Source organism: Oncorhynchus clarkii, chromosome 9, assembly GCF_045791955.1.
Source record: "Oncorhynchus clarkii lewisi isolate Uvic-CL-2024 chromosome 9, UVic_Ocla_1.0, whole genome shotgun sequence".
Lineage (NCBI taxonomy): Eukaryota > Metazoa > Chordata > Actinopteri > Salmoniformes > Salmonidae > Oncorhynchus > Oncorhynchus clarkii.
This window is the reverse complement of record NC_092155.1, coordinates 3,209,330-3,223,726: the sequence shown is the minus strand read 5'-3', so window position 1 is coordinate 3,223,726 and position 14,397 is coordinate 3,209,330. Positions and strand designations below refer to the sequence as shown.

Below are 14,397 nucleotides of genomic sequence, written 5' to 3'. Positions count from 1 at the left end.
GTTAAGATGGCGTCTCATGTGGGAGATCTGCACTATAATTCACAGCACATCAAACAGTGGGGCATTGTCCCACACACCCCTCATCCCACACCCCTCATCCCACACCCCTCATCCCACACCCCTCATCCCACATCCCACACCCCTCATCCCACACCCCTCATCCCACACCCCTCATCCCACACCCCTCATCCCACACCCCTCATCCCACACCCCTCATCCCACACCCCTCATCCCACATCCCACACCCCTCATCCCACACCCCTCATCCCACACCCCTCATCCCACACCCCACATCCCACACCCCTCATCCCACACCCCTCATCCCACACCCCTCATCCCACACCCCTCATCCCACACCCCTCATCACAGACCCCTCATCACATACCCCTCATCACACACCCCTCATCCCACACCCCTCATCCCACACCCCTCATCCCACACCCCTCATCACACACCCCTCATCCCACACCCCTCATCCCACACCCCTCATCCCACACCCCTCATCCCACACCCCTCATCCCACACCCCTCATCCCACACCCCTCATCACACACCCCTCATCCCACACCCCTCATCACACACCCCTCATCACACACCCCTCATCCCAGACCCCTCATCCCAGACCCCTCATCACACACCCCTCATCCCACACCCCTCATCACACACCCCTCATCTCAGACCCCTCATCCCAGACCCCTCATCACACACCCCTCATCCCAGACCCCTCATCCCAGACCCCTCATCACACACCCCTCATCACACACCCCTCATCACACACCCCTCATCCCAGACCCCTCATCCCAGACCCCTCATCCCAGACCCCTCATCCCAGACCCCTCATCCCAGACCCCTCATCCCAGACCCCTCATCCCTCAACCCAGACCCCTCATCCCAGACAGTACATTGTCCCACACCCCTCATCCCAGACAGTACATTGCCCCAGACCCCTCATCCCTGACAGTATATTGTCCCAGACCCCTCATCCCAGACCCATCATCCCAGACAGTACATTGTCCCAGACCCCTCATCCTAGATCCCTCATCCCAGACAGTACATTGTCCCACATTCCTCATCCCAGACCCCTCATCCCAGACAGTACATTGTCCCAGACCCCTCATCCCAGACAGTGCATTGTCCCAGACCCCTCATCCCAGACAGTGCATTGTCCCAGACCCCTCATCCCAGACAGTACATTGTCCCAGACCCCTCATCCCAGACAGTGCATTGTCCCAGACCCCTCATCCCAGACAGTGCATTGTCCCAGACCCCTCATCCCAGACAGTACATTGTCCCAGACCCCTCATCCCAGACAGTGCATTGTCCCAGACCCCTCATCCCAGACAGTGCATTGTCCCAGACCCCTCATCCCAGACCCCTCATCCCAGACAATTCTGGGAATTCGTAACTAAATCGTTTTTTTTTTCTTCTATTGGAAGGATTTAATAATTTGCCATTATGTCTACTTATGATAAGGTTAAAGGTTTATGTTTCTGTCTCCATATGATATGCTAAATATATCCAATGCAAAAAACATCTATATTTAAATGTTATTAATATTAATTCCCATATATTCCCATTAATTCCACCGACAAGTTTCCACCTCTGAATATTCCCCAAAATGTGCAACCCTACACGCGGTCACTTACTGCAGTGGAGGGAAAGTGTATAGACATGCCTAGGGTGAACACATTTAAAATACCCAAAAGAGGGACAACAGGATGATTCTGCAGTATATTACTGGGACCTACATGATTAAAAACATTTGGCAGAATCAGATGGAGTTAAAGTATATAACATTCCTGTATTCTGACTAGATCAGATGGTGTTAAACTATATAACATTCCTGTATTGTGACTAGATCAGATGGTGTTAAACTATATAACCTTCCTGTATTCTGACTAGATCAGATGGTGGTAAACTATTTAACCTTCCTGTATTCTGACTAGATGGTGTTAAACTACATAACCTTCCTGTATTCTGACTAGATCAGATGGTGGTAAACTATATAACCTTCCTGTACTCTGACTAGATGGTGTTAAACTATATAACCTTCCTGTATTGTGACTAGATCAGATGGAGTTCGACTATATAACCTTCCTGTATTCTGACTAGATCAGATGGTGGTAAACTATATATAACCTTCCTGTATTCTGACTAGATCAGATGGAGTAAAAACTATATAACCTTCCTGTATTCTGACTAGATCAGATGGAGTAAAAACTATATAACCTTCCTGTACTCTGACTAGATCAGATGGTGTTAAACTATATAACCTTCCTGTATTCTCACTAGATCAGATGGTGTTAAACTATATAACCTTCCTGTACTCTGACTAGATCAGATGGTGTTAAACTATATAACCTTCCTGTATTCTGACTAGATCAGATGGTGGTAAACTATATAACCTTCCTGTATTCTAACTAGATGGTGGTAAACTATATAACCTTCCTGTATTCTGACTAGATCAGATGGAGGTAAACTATATAACCTTCCTGTATTCTGACAAGATGGTGGTAAACTATATAACCTTCCTGTATTCTGACTAGATCAGATGGAGTTAAACTATATAACCTTCCTGTATTCTGACTAGATCAGATGGTGGTAAACTATATAACCTTCCTGTATTCTGACTAGATGGTGTTAAACTATATAACCTTCCTGTATTCTGACTAGATCAGATGGAGTAAAAACTATATATGTCACGTTCTGACCTCTATTTCCTTTGTTTTGTATGTAGTTAGTATGGTCAGGGCGTGAGTTGGGTGGGCAGTCTATGTTTGTTTTTCTATGATTTGGGTATTTCTATGCCTAGTATGGTTCTCAATCAGAGGCAGGTGTCATTAGTTGTCTCTGATTGAGAATCATACTTAGGTAGCCTGGGTTTCACTGTGTGTTTGTGGGTGATTGTTCCTGTCACTGTGTTTGTTGTCACAGGATAGGACTGTTTTGCGTTTGCACATTTCTTGTTTTTGTTAGTTTGTTCATGTGTAGGGATTTATTAAAACATGAATAACCACCACGCTGCGCTTTGGTCCGCTTCTCTTCCTCCTACAGACGAACGCCCTTACAGAATCACCCACCACCAACGGACCAAGCAGCGTGTTAACAGACAGGAGCCACAGGAGAGGCAACAGAGGCAGCAGCAGCAGGAGCAGCAGCAGCTGCAGTGGGAGAGGCTGCACCACCTGGAGAGATGGACATGGGAGGAAGAACTGGACGGTAAAGGACCCTGGGCTCAGCCCGGAGAATATCGCCGCCCCAAGGAAGAACTGGAGGCGGCGAAAGCTGAGAGGCGCAGATATGAGGAGGCAGCACGGCGTAGCGGATGGAAGCCCGGGAGTCAGCCCCAAAAATTTCTTGGGGGGGGGCTAACAGGGAGTATGGCTACGCCAGGTAGGAGACCTGAGCCAACTTCCTGTGGTTACCGGGGGGCTAGAGAGACCGGGCAGGCACCGTGTTATGCTGTGGAGCGCACGGTGTCCCCAGTGCGGGTGCACAGCCCGGTGCGGTACATTCCAGCTCCGCGTATCGGCCGGGCTAGAGTGGGCATCGAGCCAAGTGCCATGAAGCCGGCTCTACGCATCTGGTCTCCAGTGCGTCTCCTTGGGCCGGCTTACATGGCACCAGCCTTGCGCACGGTGTCCCCGGTTCGCCTGCATAGCCCAGTGCGGGCTATTCCACCTCGCCGCACTGGCAGGGCGACCGGGACCATTCAACCGGGTAAGGTTGGGCAGGCTCGGTGCTCAAGAGCTCCAGTGCGCCTGCACGGCCCGGTCTATCCGTCACCACCTCCACACCCCAGCCCTCCGGTGGCAGCTCCCCGTACCAGGCTGTCTCTCCGGCCCATCCGTCCAGAGCCTTCCTCCTCTCCAGCGCTGCCGGAGTCTCCCGCCTCTCCGGCGCTACCAGAGCCTTCCTCCTCTCCAGCGCTGCCGGAGCCTCCCGCCTGTCCGGCGCCTCTGCCGGAGCCTCCCGCCTGTCCGGCGCCTCTGCCGGAGCCTCCCGCCTGTCCGGCGCCGCTGCCGGAGCCTCCCGCCTGTCCGGCGCATCTGCCGGAGCCTCCCGCCTGTCCGGCGCCTCTGCCGGAGCCTCCCGCCTGTCCGGCGCCTCTGCCGGAGCCTCCCGCCTGTCCGGCGCCTCTGCCGGAGCCTCCCGCCTGTCCGGCGCCGCTGCCGGAGCCTCCCGCCTGTCCGGCGCCGCTGCCGGAGCCTCCCGCCTGTCCGGCGCCGCTGCCGGAGCCTCCCGCCTGTCCGGCGCCGCTGCCGGAGTCTCCCGCCTCTCCGGCGCTACCAGGGCCTTCCTTTTCTCCAGCGTTGCCGGAGCTTCCCGTCTGCCCAGCGCCAGCTGAGCTTCCCGTCTGCCCAGCGCCGCCAACGCCGCCCGTCTGCCCAGCGCCGCCAACGCCGCCCGTCTGCCCAGCGCCGCCAACGCCGCCCGTCTGCCCAGCGCCGCCAGTGCCGCCCGTCTGCCCAGCGCCGCCAGTGCCGCCCGTCTGCCAGGAGCCGCCAGTGCCGCCCGTCTGCCAGGGGCCGCCAGTGCCGCCAGTCAGCCAGGGGCCGCCAGTGCCGCCAGTCAGCCAGGGGCCGCCAGTGCCGCCAGTCAGCCAGGGGCCGCCAGTGCCGCCAGTCAGCCAGGGGCCGCCAGTGCCGCCAGTCAGCCAGGGGCCGCCAGTGCCGCCAGTCAGCCAGGGGCCGCCAGTGCCGCCAGTCAGCCAGGGGCCGCCAGTCAGCCAGGGGCCGCCAGTAAGCCAGGGGCCGCCAGTGCCGCCAGTAAGCCAGGGGCCGCCAGTGCCGTCAGTCAGCCAGGGGCCGCCCGAGCAGCTGCCCCTCTGTCCAGAGCAGCTGTCGCCCCTCTGTCCCAAGCTGCTGCCGCCCCTCTGTCCCGAGCAACTGTCCCTCTGTCCCGAGCAGCTGCCCCTCTGTCCCGAGCAGCTGCCGCCCCTCTGTCCCGAGCTGCTATCGCCCCTCTGTCCCGAACTGCTATCGCCCCTCTGTCCCGAGCAGCTATCGCCCCTCTGTCCCGAGCAGCTATCGCCCCTCTGTCCCGAGCTGCTATCGCCCCTCTGTCCCGAGCTGCTGCCGCCCCTCTGTCCCGAGCTGCTGCCGCCCCTCTGTCCCGAGCAGCTGCTCCTCTGTCCCGAGCAGTTGTCCCTCTGTCCCGAGCAGCTGTTTCACCTCTGTCCCGAGCTGCCCCTCTGTCCCAAGCAGCCCCTCTGTCCAGTGGGGTCATTGAGAGGGGTGGCCATGGTGAGAAGGCCACGGAGGCGGACAATAAGGCGGACTAAGACAATGGTGAAGTGGGGTCCGCGTCCCGCGCCAGAGCCGCCACCGCGGACAGACGCCCACCCAGACCCTCCCCTATAGGTCAAGGTTTTGCGGCCGGAGTCCGCACCTTTGGGGGGGGGGTACTGTCACGTTCTGACCTCTATTTCCTTTGTTTTGTATGTAGTTAGTATGGTCAGGGCGTGAGTTGGGTGGGCAGTCTATGTTTGTTTTTCTATGATTTGGGTATTTCTATGTTTCGGCCTAGTATGGTTCTCAATCAGAGGCAGGTGTCATTAGTTGTCTCTGATTGAGAATCATACTTAGGTAGCCTGGGTTTCACTGTGTGTTTGTGGGTGATTGTTCCTGTCACTGTGTTTGTTGTCACAGGATAGGACTGTTTTGCGTTTGCACATTTCTTGTTTTTGTTAGTTTGTTCATGTGTAGGGATTTATTAAAACATGAATAACCACCACGCTGCGCTTTGGTCCGCTTCTCTTCCTCCTACAGACGAACGCCCTTACAATATAACCTTCCTGTATTCTGACTAGATCAGATGCAGTAAAAACTATATAACCTTCCTGTATTCTGACTAGATCAGATGGTGGTAAACTATATAACCTTCCTGTATTCTGACTAGATCAGATGGTGGTAAACTATATAACCTTCCTGTATTCTGACTAGATGGTGTTAAACTACATAACCTTCCTGTATTCTGACTAGATCAGATGGTGGTAAACTATATAACCTTCCTGTATTCTGACTAGATGGTGTTAAACTATATAACCTTCCTGTATTCTGACTAGATCAGATGCTGGTAAACTATATAACCTTCCTGTATTCTGACTAGATCAGATGGTGTTAAACCATGGTAACCTTCCTGTATTCTGACTAGATCAGATGGTAGTATACTATTTAACATTCCTTTATTCTGAATAGATCAGATGGTGTTAAACTATATAACCTTCCTGTATTCTGACTAGATCAGATGGAGTTAAACTATATAACCTTCCTGTATTCTGACTAGATCAGATGCTGGTAAACTATATAACCTTCCTGTATTCTGACTAGATCAGATGGTGTTAAACCATATAACCTTCCTGTATTCTGACTAGATCAGATGGTGGTATAACTATAGAGTTAAACTATATAACCTTCCTGTATTCTGACTAGATGGAGTTAAACTATATAACCTTCCTGTATTCTGACTAGATCAGATGGTGGTAAACTATATAACCTTCCTGTATTCTGACTAGATGGAGTTACACTATATAACCTTCCTGTATTCTGACTAGATGGTGTTAAACTATATAACCTGCCTGTATTCTGACTAGATCAGATGGTTTTAAACTATATAACCTTCCTGTATTCTGACTAGATGGAGTTAAACTACATAACCTTCCTGTATTCTGACTAGATCAGATGGTGTTAAACTACATAACCTTCCTGTATTCTGACTAGATCAGATGGTGTTAAACTATATAACCTTCCTGTATTCTGACTAGATGGTGTTAAACTATATAACCTTCCTGTATTCTGACTAGATCAGGTGGTGTTAAACTATATAACCTTCCTGTATTCTGACTAGATCAGGTGGTTTTAAACCATATAACCTTCCTGTATTCTGACAAGATGGTGTTAAACTATATAACCTTCCTGTATTCTAACTAGATGGAGGTAAACTATATAACCTTCCTGTATTCTGACTAGATGGAGTTAAACTATATAACCTTCCTGTATTATCACTAGAGGGTGTTAAACTATATAACCTTCCTGTATTCTGACTAGATCAGATGGTGGTAAACTATATAACCTTCCTGTATTCTGACTTGATCAGATGGTGGTAAACTATGTAACCTTCCTGTATTTTGACTAGATGGTGGTAAACTACATAACCTTCCTATATTGTGACTAGATCAGATGGTGTTAAACTATATAACCTTCCTGTATTCTGACTAGATGGTTTAAAACTATATAACCTTCCTGTATTCTGACTTGATCAGATGGTGGTAGACTATATGACCTTCCTTTATTCTGACTAGATTGAGTTAAAATATATAACCTTCCTGTATTCTGACTAGATCAGATGGTTTTAAACTATGTAACCTTCCTGTATTCTGACTAGATGGTTTAAAACTATATAATCTTCCTGTATTCTGACTAGATGGTGTTAAACTATATAACCTTCCTGTATTCTGACTAGATGGTGTTAAACTATATAACCTTCCTGTATTCTGACTAGATGGTGTTAAACTATATAACCTTCCTGTATTCTGACTAGATGGTGGTAAAGTATATAACCTTCCTGTATTCTAACTAGATCAGATGGTGTTAAACTATATATAACCTTCCTGTATTCTGACTAGATCAGATGGAGTAAAAACTATATAACCTTCCTGTATTCTGACTAGTTCAGATGGAGTAAAAACTTTATAACCTTCCTGTATTCTCACTAGCTCAGATGGTGTTAAACTATATAACCTTCCTGTATTCTGACTAGACGGTGGTAAACTATATAACCTTCCTGTATTCTGACTAGATCAGATGGTGGTAAACTATATAACCTTCCTGTATTCTGACTAGATCAGATGGTGGTAAACTATATAACCTTCCTGTATTCTGACTAGATGGTGTTAAACTACATAACCTTCCTGTATTCTGACTAGATCAGATGGTGGTAAACTATATAACCTTCCTGTATTCTGACTAGATGGTGTTAAACTACATAACCTTCCTGTATTCTGACTAGATCAGATGGTGGTAAACTATACAACCTTCCTGTATTCTGACTAGATGGAGTTCAACTATATAACCTTCCTGTATTCTGACTAGATCAGATGCTGGTAAACTATATAACCTTCCTGTATTCTGACTAGATCAGATGGTGTTAAACCATGGTAACCTTCCTGTATTCTGACTAGATCAGATGGTAGTATACTATTTAACCTTCCTTTATTCTGACTAGATCAGATGGTGTTAAACTATATAACCTTCCTGTATTCTGACTAGATCAGATGGAGTAAAAACTATATAACAGGTACAACACTTCATAATACACCTGTTGTATTACAACACTCCATAATACACCTGTTGTATCAGCAGGTACAACACTTCATAATACACCTGTTGTATTACAACACTCCATAATACACCTGTTGTATTACAACACTCCGTAATACACCTGTTGTATTACAACACTCCATAATACACCTGTTGTATCAGCAGGTACAACACTTCATAATACACCTGTTGTAATACAACACTCCATAATACAACTGTTGTATCAGCAGGTACAACACTTCATAATACACCTGTTGTATTACAACACTTCATAATACACCTGTTGAATCAGCAGGTACAACACTCCATACTACACCTGTTGTATTACAACACTTCATAATACACCTGTTGTATCAGCAGGTACAACACTCCATAATACGCCTGTTGTATTACAACACTCCACAATACACCTGTTGTATCAGCTGGTACAACACTTCGTAATAAACCTGTTGTATCAGCTGGTACAACACTTCATACTACACCTGTTGTATTACAACACTCCATAATACACCTGTTGTATCAGCAGGTACAACACTCCATAATACACCTGTTGTATCAGCAGGTACAACACTTCATAATACACCTGTTGTATTACAACACTCCATAATACACCTGTTGTATTACAACACTCCGTAATACACCTGTTGTATTACAACACTCCATAATACACCTGTTGTATCAGCAGGTACAACACTTCATAATACACCTGTTGTATTACAACACTCCATAATACACCTGTTGTATCAGCAGGTACAACACTTCATAATACACCTGTTGTATTACAACACTTCATAATACACCTGTTGAATCAGCAGGTACAACACTCCATACTACACCTGTTGTATTACAACACTTCATAATACACCTGTTGTATCAGCAGGTACAACACTCCATAATACGCCTGTTGTATTACAACACTCCACAATACACCTGTTGTATCAGCTGGTACAACACTTCGTAATAAACCTGTTGTATCAGCTGGTACAACACTTCATACTACACCTGTTGTATTACAACACTCCATAATACACCTGTTGTATCAGCAGGTACAACACTCCATAATACACCTGTTGTATCAGCAGGTACAACACTTCATAATACACCTGTTGAATTACAACACTCCATAATACACCTGTTGTATCAGCAGGTACAACACTCCATAATACACCTGTTGTATTACAACACTCCATAATACACCTGTTGTATCAGCAGGTACAACACTTCATAATACACCTGTTGTATTACAACACTCCATAATACACCTGTTGTATCAGCAGGTACAACACTTCATAATACACCTGTTGTATCAGCAGGTACAACACTCCATAATACACCTGTTGTATCAGCAGGTACAACACTTCATAATACACCTGTTGTATTACAACACTTCATATAACACCTGTTGTATTACAACACTTCATAATACACCTGTTGTATTACAACACTTCATAATACACCTGTTGTATCAGCAGGTACAACACTTCATAATACACCTGTTGTATTACAACACTCCATAATACACCTGTTGTATCAGCAGGTACAACACTTCATAATACACCTGTTGTATTACAACACTCCATAATACACCTGTTGTATCAGCAGGTACAACACTCCATAATACACCTGTTGTATTACAACACTTCATATAACACCTGTTGTATTACAACACTTCATAATACACCTGTTGTATCAGCAGGTACAACACTCCATAATACACCTGTTGTATTACAACACTTCATATAACACCTGTTGTATTACAACACTCCATAATACACCTGTTGAATCAGCAGGTACAACACTTCGGAATAAACCTGTTGTATCAGCAGGTACAACACTCCATAATACGCCTGTTGAATTACAACACTCCACAATACACCTGTTGTATCAGCTGGTACAACACTTCGTAATAAACCTGTTGTATCAGCTGGTACAACACTTCATACTACACCTGTTGTATTACAACACTCCATAATACACCTGTTGTATCAGCAGGTACAACACTTCGTAATAAACCTGTTGTATCAGCAGGTACAACACTCCATAATACGCCTGTTGTATTACAACACTCCACAATACACCTGTTGTATCAGCTGGTACAACACTTCGTAATAAACCTGTTGTATCAGCTGGTACAACACTTCATAATACACCTGTTGTATTACAACACTTCATAATACACCTGTTGTATTACAACACTTCATAATACACCTGTTGTATTACAACACTCCATAATACACCTGTTGTATCAGCAGGTACAACACTCCATAATACACCTGTTGTATCAGCAGGTACAACACTTCATAATACACCTGTTGAATTACAACACTCCATAATACACCTGTTGTATCAGCAGGTACAACACTTCATAATACACCTGTTGTATCAGCAGGTACAACACTTCATAATACACCTGTTGTATTACAACACTCCATAATACACCTGTTGTATCAGCAGGTACAACACTTCATAATACACCTGTTGTATTACAACACTCCATAATACACCTGTTGTATCAGCAGGTACAACACTTCATAATACACCTGTTGTATTATAACACTCCATAATACACCTGTTGTATTACAACACTTCATAATACACCTGTTGTATTATAACACTCCATAATACACCTGTTGTATCGGCAGGTACAACACTTCATAATACACCTGTTGTATTACAACACTCCATAATACACCTGTTGTATCAGCAGGTACAACACTTCATAATACACCTGTTGTATCAGCAGGTACAACACTTCATAATACACCTGTTGTATCAGCAGGTACAACACATCATAATACACCTGTTGTATCAGCAGGTACAACACTTCATAATACACCTGTTGTATTACAACACTTCATAATACACCTGTTGTATTACAACACTCCATAATACACCTGTTGTATTACAACACTCCATAATACACCTGTTGTATTACAACACTTCATAATACACCTGTTGTATCAGCAGGTACAACACTTCATAATACACCTGTTGTATTACAACACTCCATAATACACCTGTTGTATCAGCAGGTACAACACTTCATAATACACCTGTTGTATTACAACACTCCATAATACACCTGTTGTATCAGCAGGTACAACACATCATAATACACCTGTTGTATTACAACACTTCATAATACACCTGTTGTATCGGCAGGTACAACACTTCATAATACACCTGTTGTATTACAACACTCCATAATACACCTGTTGTATCAGCAGGTACAACACTTCATAATACACCTGTTGTATTACAACACTCCATAATACACCTGTTGTATCAGCAGGTACAACACTTCATAATACACCTGTTGTATTACAACACTCCATAATACACCTGTTGTATTACAACACTCCGTAATACACCTGTTGTATTACAACACTCCATAATACACCTGTTGTATCAGCAGGTACAACACTTCATAATACACCTGTTGTATTACAACACTCCATAATACACCTGTTGTATCAGCAGGTACAACACTTCATAATACACCTGTTGTATTACAACACTTCATAATACACCTGTTGAATCAGCAGGTACAACACTCCATAATACACCTGTTGTATTACAACACTTCATAATACACCTGTTGTATCAGCAGGTACAACACTCCATAATACGCCTGTTGTATTACAACACTCCACAATACACCTGTTGTATCAGCTGGTACAACACTTCGTAATAAACCTGTTGTATCAGCTGGTACAACACTTCATACTACACCTGTTGTATTACAACACTCCATAATACACCTGTTGTATCAGCAGGTACAACACTCCATAATACACCTGTTGTATCAGCAGGTACAACACTTCATAATACACCTGTTGAATTACAACACTCCATAATACACCTGTTGTATCAGCAGGTACAACACTCCATAATACACCTGTTGTATCAGCAGGTACAACACTTCATAATACACCTGTTGTATTACAACACTTCATAATACACCTGTTGTATTACAACACTTCATAATACACCTGTTGTATCAGCAGGTACAACACTTCATAATACACCTGTTGTATTACAACACTCCATAATACACCTGTTGTATCAGCAGGTACAACACTTCATATAACACCTGTTGTATTACAACACTTCATAATACACCTGTTGTATCAGCAGGTACAACACTCCATAATACACCTGTTGTATTACAACACTTCATATAACACCTGTTGTATTACAACACTCCATAATACACCTGTTGAATCAGCAGGTACAACACTTCGTAATAAACCTGTTGTATCAGCAGGTACAACACTCCATAATACGCCTGTTGTATTACAACACTCCACAATACACCTGTTGTATCAGCTGGTACAACACTTCGTAATAAACCTGTTGTATCAGCTGGTACAACACTTCATACTACACCTGTTGTATTACAACACTCCATAATACACCTGTTGTATCAGCAGGTACAACACTTCGTAATAAACCTGTTGTATCAGCAGGTACAACACTCCATAATACGCCTGTTGTATTACAACACTCCACAATACACCTGTTGTATCAGCTGGTACAACACTTCGTAATAAACCTGTTGTATCAGCTGGTACAACACTTCATAATACACCTGTTGTATTACAACACTTCATAATACACCTGTTGTATTACAACACTTCATAATACACCTGTTGTATTACAACACTCCATAATACACCTGTTGTATCAGCAGGTACAACACTCCATAATACACCTGTTGTATCAGCAGGTACAACACTTCATAATACACCTGTTGAATTACAACACTCCATATCACACCTGTTGTATCAGCAGGTACAACACTTCATAATACACCTGTTGTATCAGCAGGTACAACACTTCATAATACACCTGTTGTATTACAACACTCCATAATACACCTGTTGTATCAGCAGGTACAACACTTCATAATACACCTGTTGTATTACAACACTCCATAATACACCTGTTGTATCAGCAGGTACAACACTTCATAATACACCTGTTGTATTATAACACTCCATAATACACCTGTTGTATTACAACACTTCATAATACACCTGTTGTATTATAACACTCCATAATACACCTGTTGTATCGGCAGGTACAACACTTCATAATACACCTGTTGTATTACAACACTCCATAATACACCTGTTGTATCAGCAGGTACAACACTTCATAATACACCTGTTGTATCAGCAGGTACAACACTTCATAATACACCTGTTGTATCAGCAGGTACAACACATCATAATACACCTGTTGTATCAGCAGGTACAACACTTCATAATACACCTGTTGTATTACAACACTTCATAATACACCTGTTGTATTACAACACTCCATAATACACCTGTTGTATTACAACACTCCATAATACACCTGTTGTATTACAACACTTCATAATACACCTGTTGTATCAGCAGGTACAACACTTCATAATACACCTGTTGTATTACAACACTCCATAATACACCTGTTGTATCAGCAGGTACAACACTTCATAATACACCTGTTGTATTACAACACTCCATAATACACCTGTTGTATCAGCAGGTACAACACATCATAATACACCTGTTGTATTACAACACTTCATAATACACCTGTTGTATCGGCAGGTACAACACTTCATAATACACCTGTTGTATTACAACACTCCATAATACACCTGTTGTATCAGCAGGTACAACACTTCATAATACACCTGTTGTATTACAACACTCCATAATACACCTGTTGTATTACAACACTCCATAATACACCTGTTGTATCAGCAGGTACAACACTTCATAATACACCTGTTGTATTACAACACTCCATAATACACCTGTTGTATCAGCAGGTACAACACTTCATAATACACCTGTTGTATTACAACACTCCATAATATACCTGTTGTATCAGCAGGTACAACACTTCATAATACACCTGTTGTATTACAACACTCCATAATACACCTGTTGTATCAGCAGGTACAACACTTCATAATACACCTGTTGTATTACAACACTCCATAATACGCCTGTTGTATCAGCAGGTACAACACTTCATAATACACCTGTTGTATCAGCAGGTACAAAACTTCATAATAC

At 44.3% G+C, this 14,397-nt stretch overlaps 1 protein-coding gene across 1 annotated transcript; it reads left to right on the top strand.

The window, feature by feature from the left end:
• Nucleotides 1-6: 6 nt before the first annotated feature.
• Nucleotides 7-957, top strand: LOC139417005 (putative proline-rich protein 21). Its single transcript, XM_071166238.1, has one exon. It carries the CDS (start codon nucleotides 7-9, stop codon nucleotides 955-957), a length of 951 nt encoding a protein of 316 aa, XP_071022339.1.
• Nucleotides 958-14,397: the final 13,440 nt, after the last annotated feature.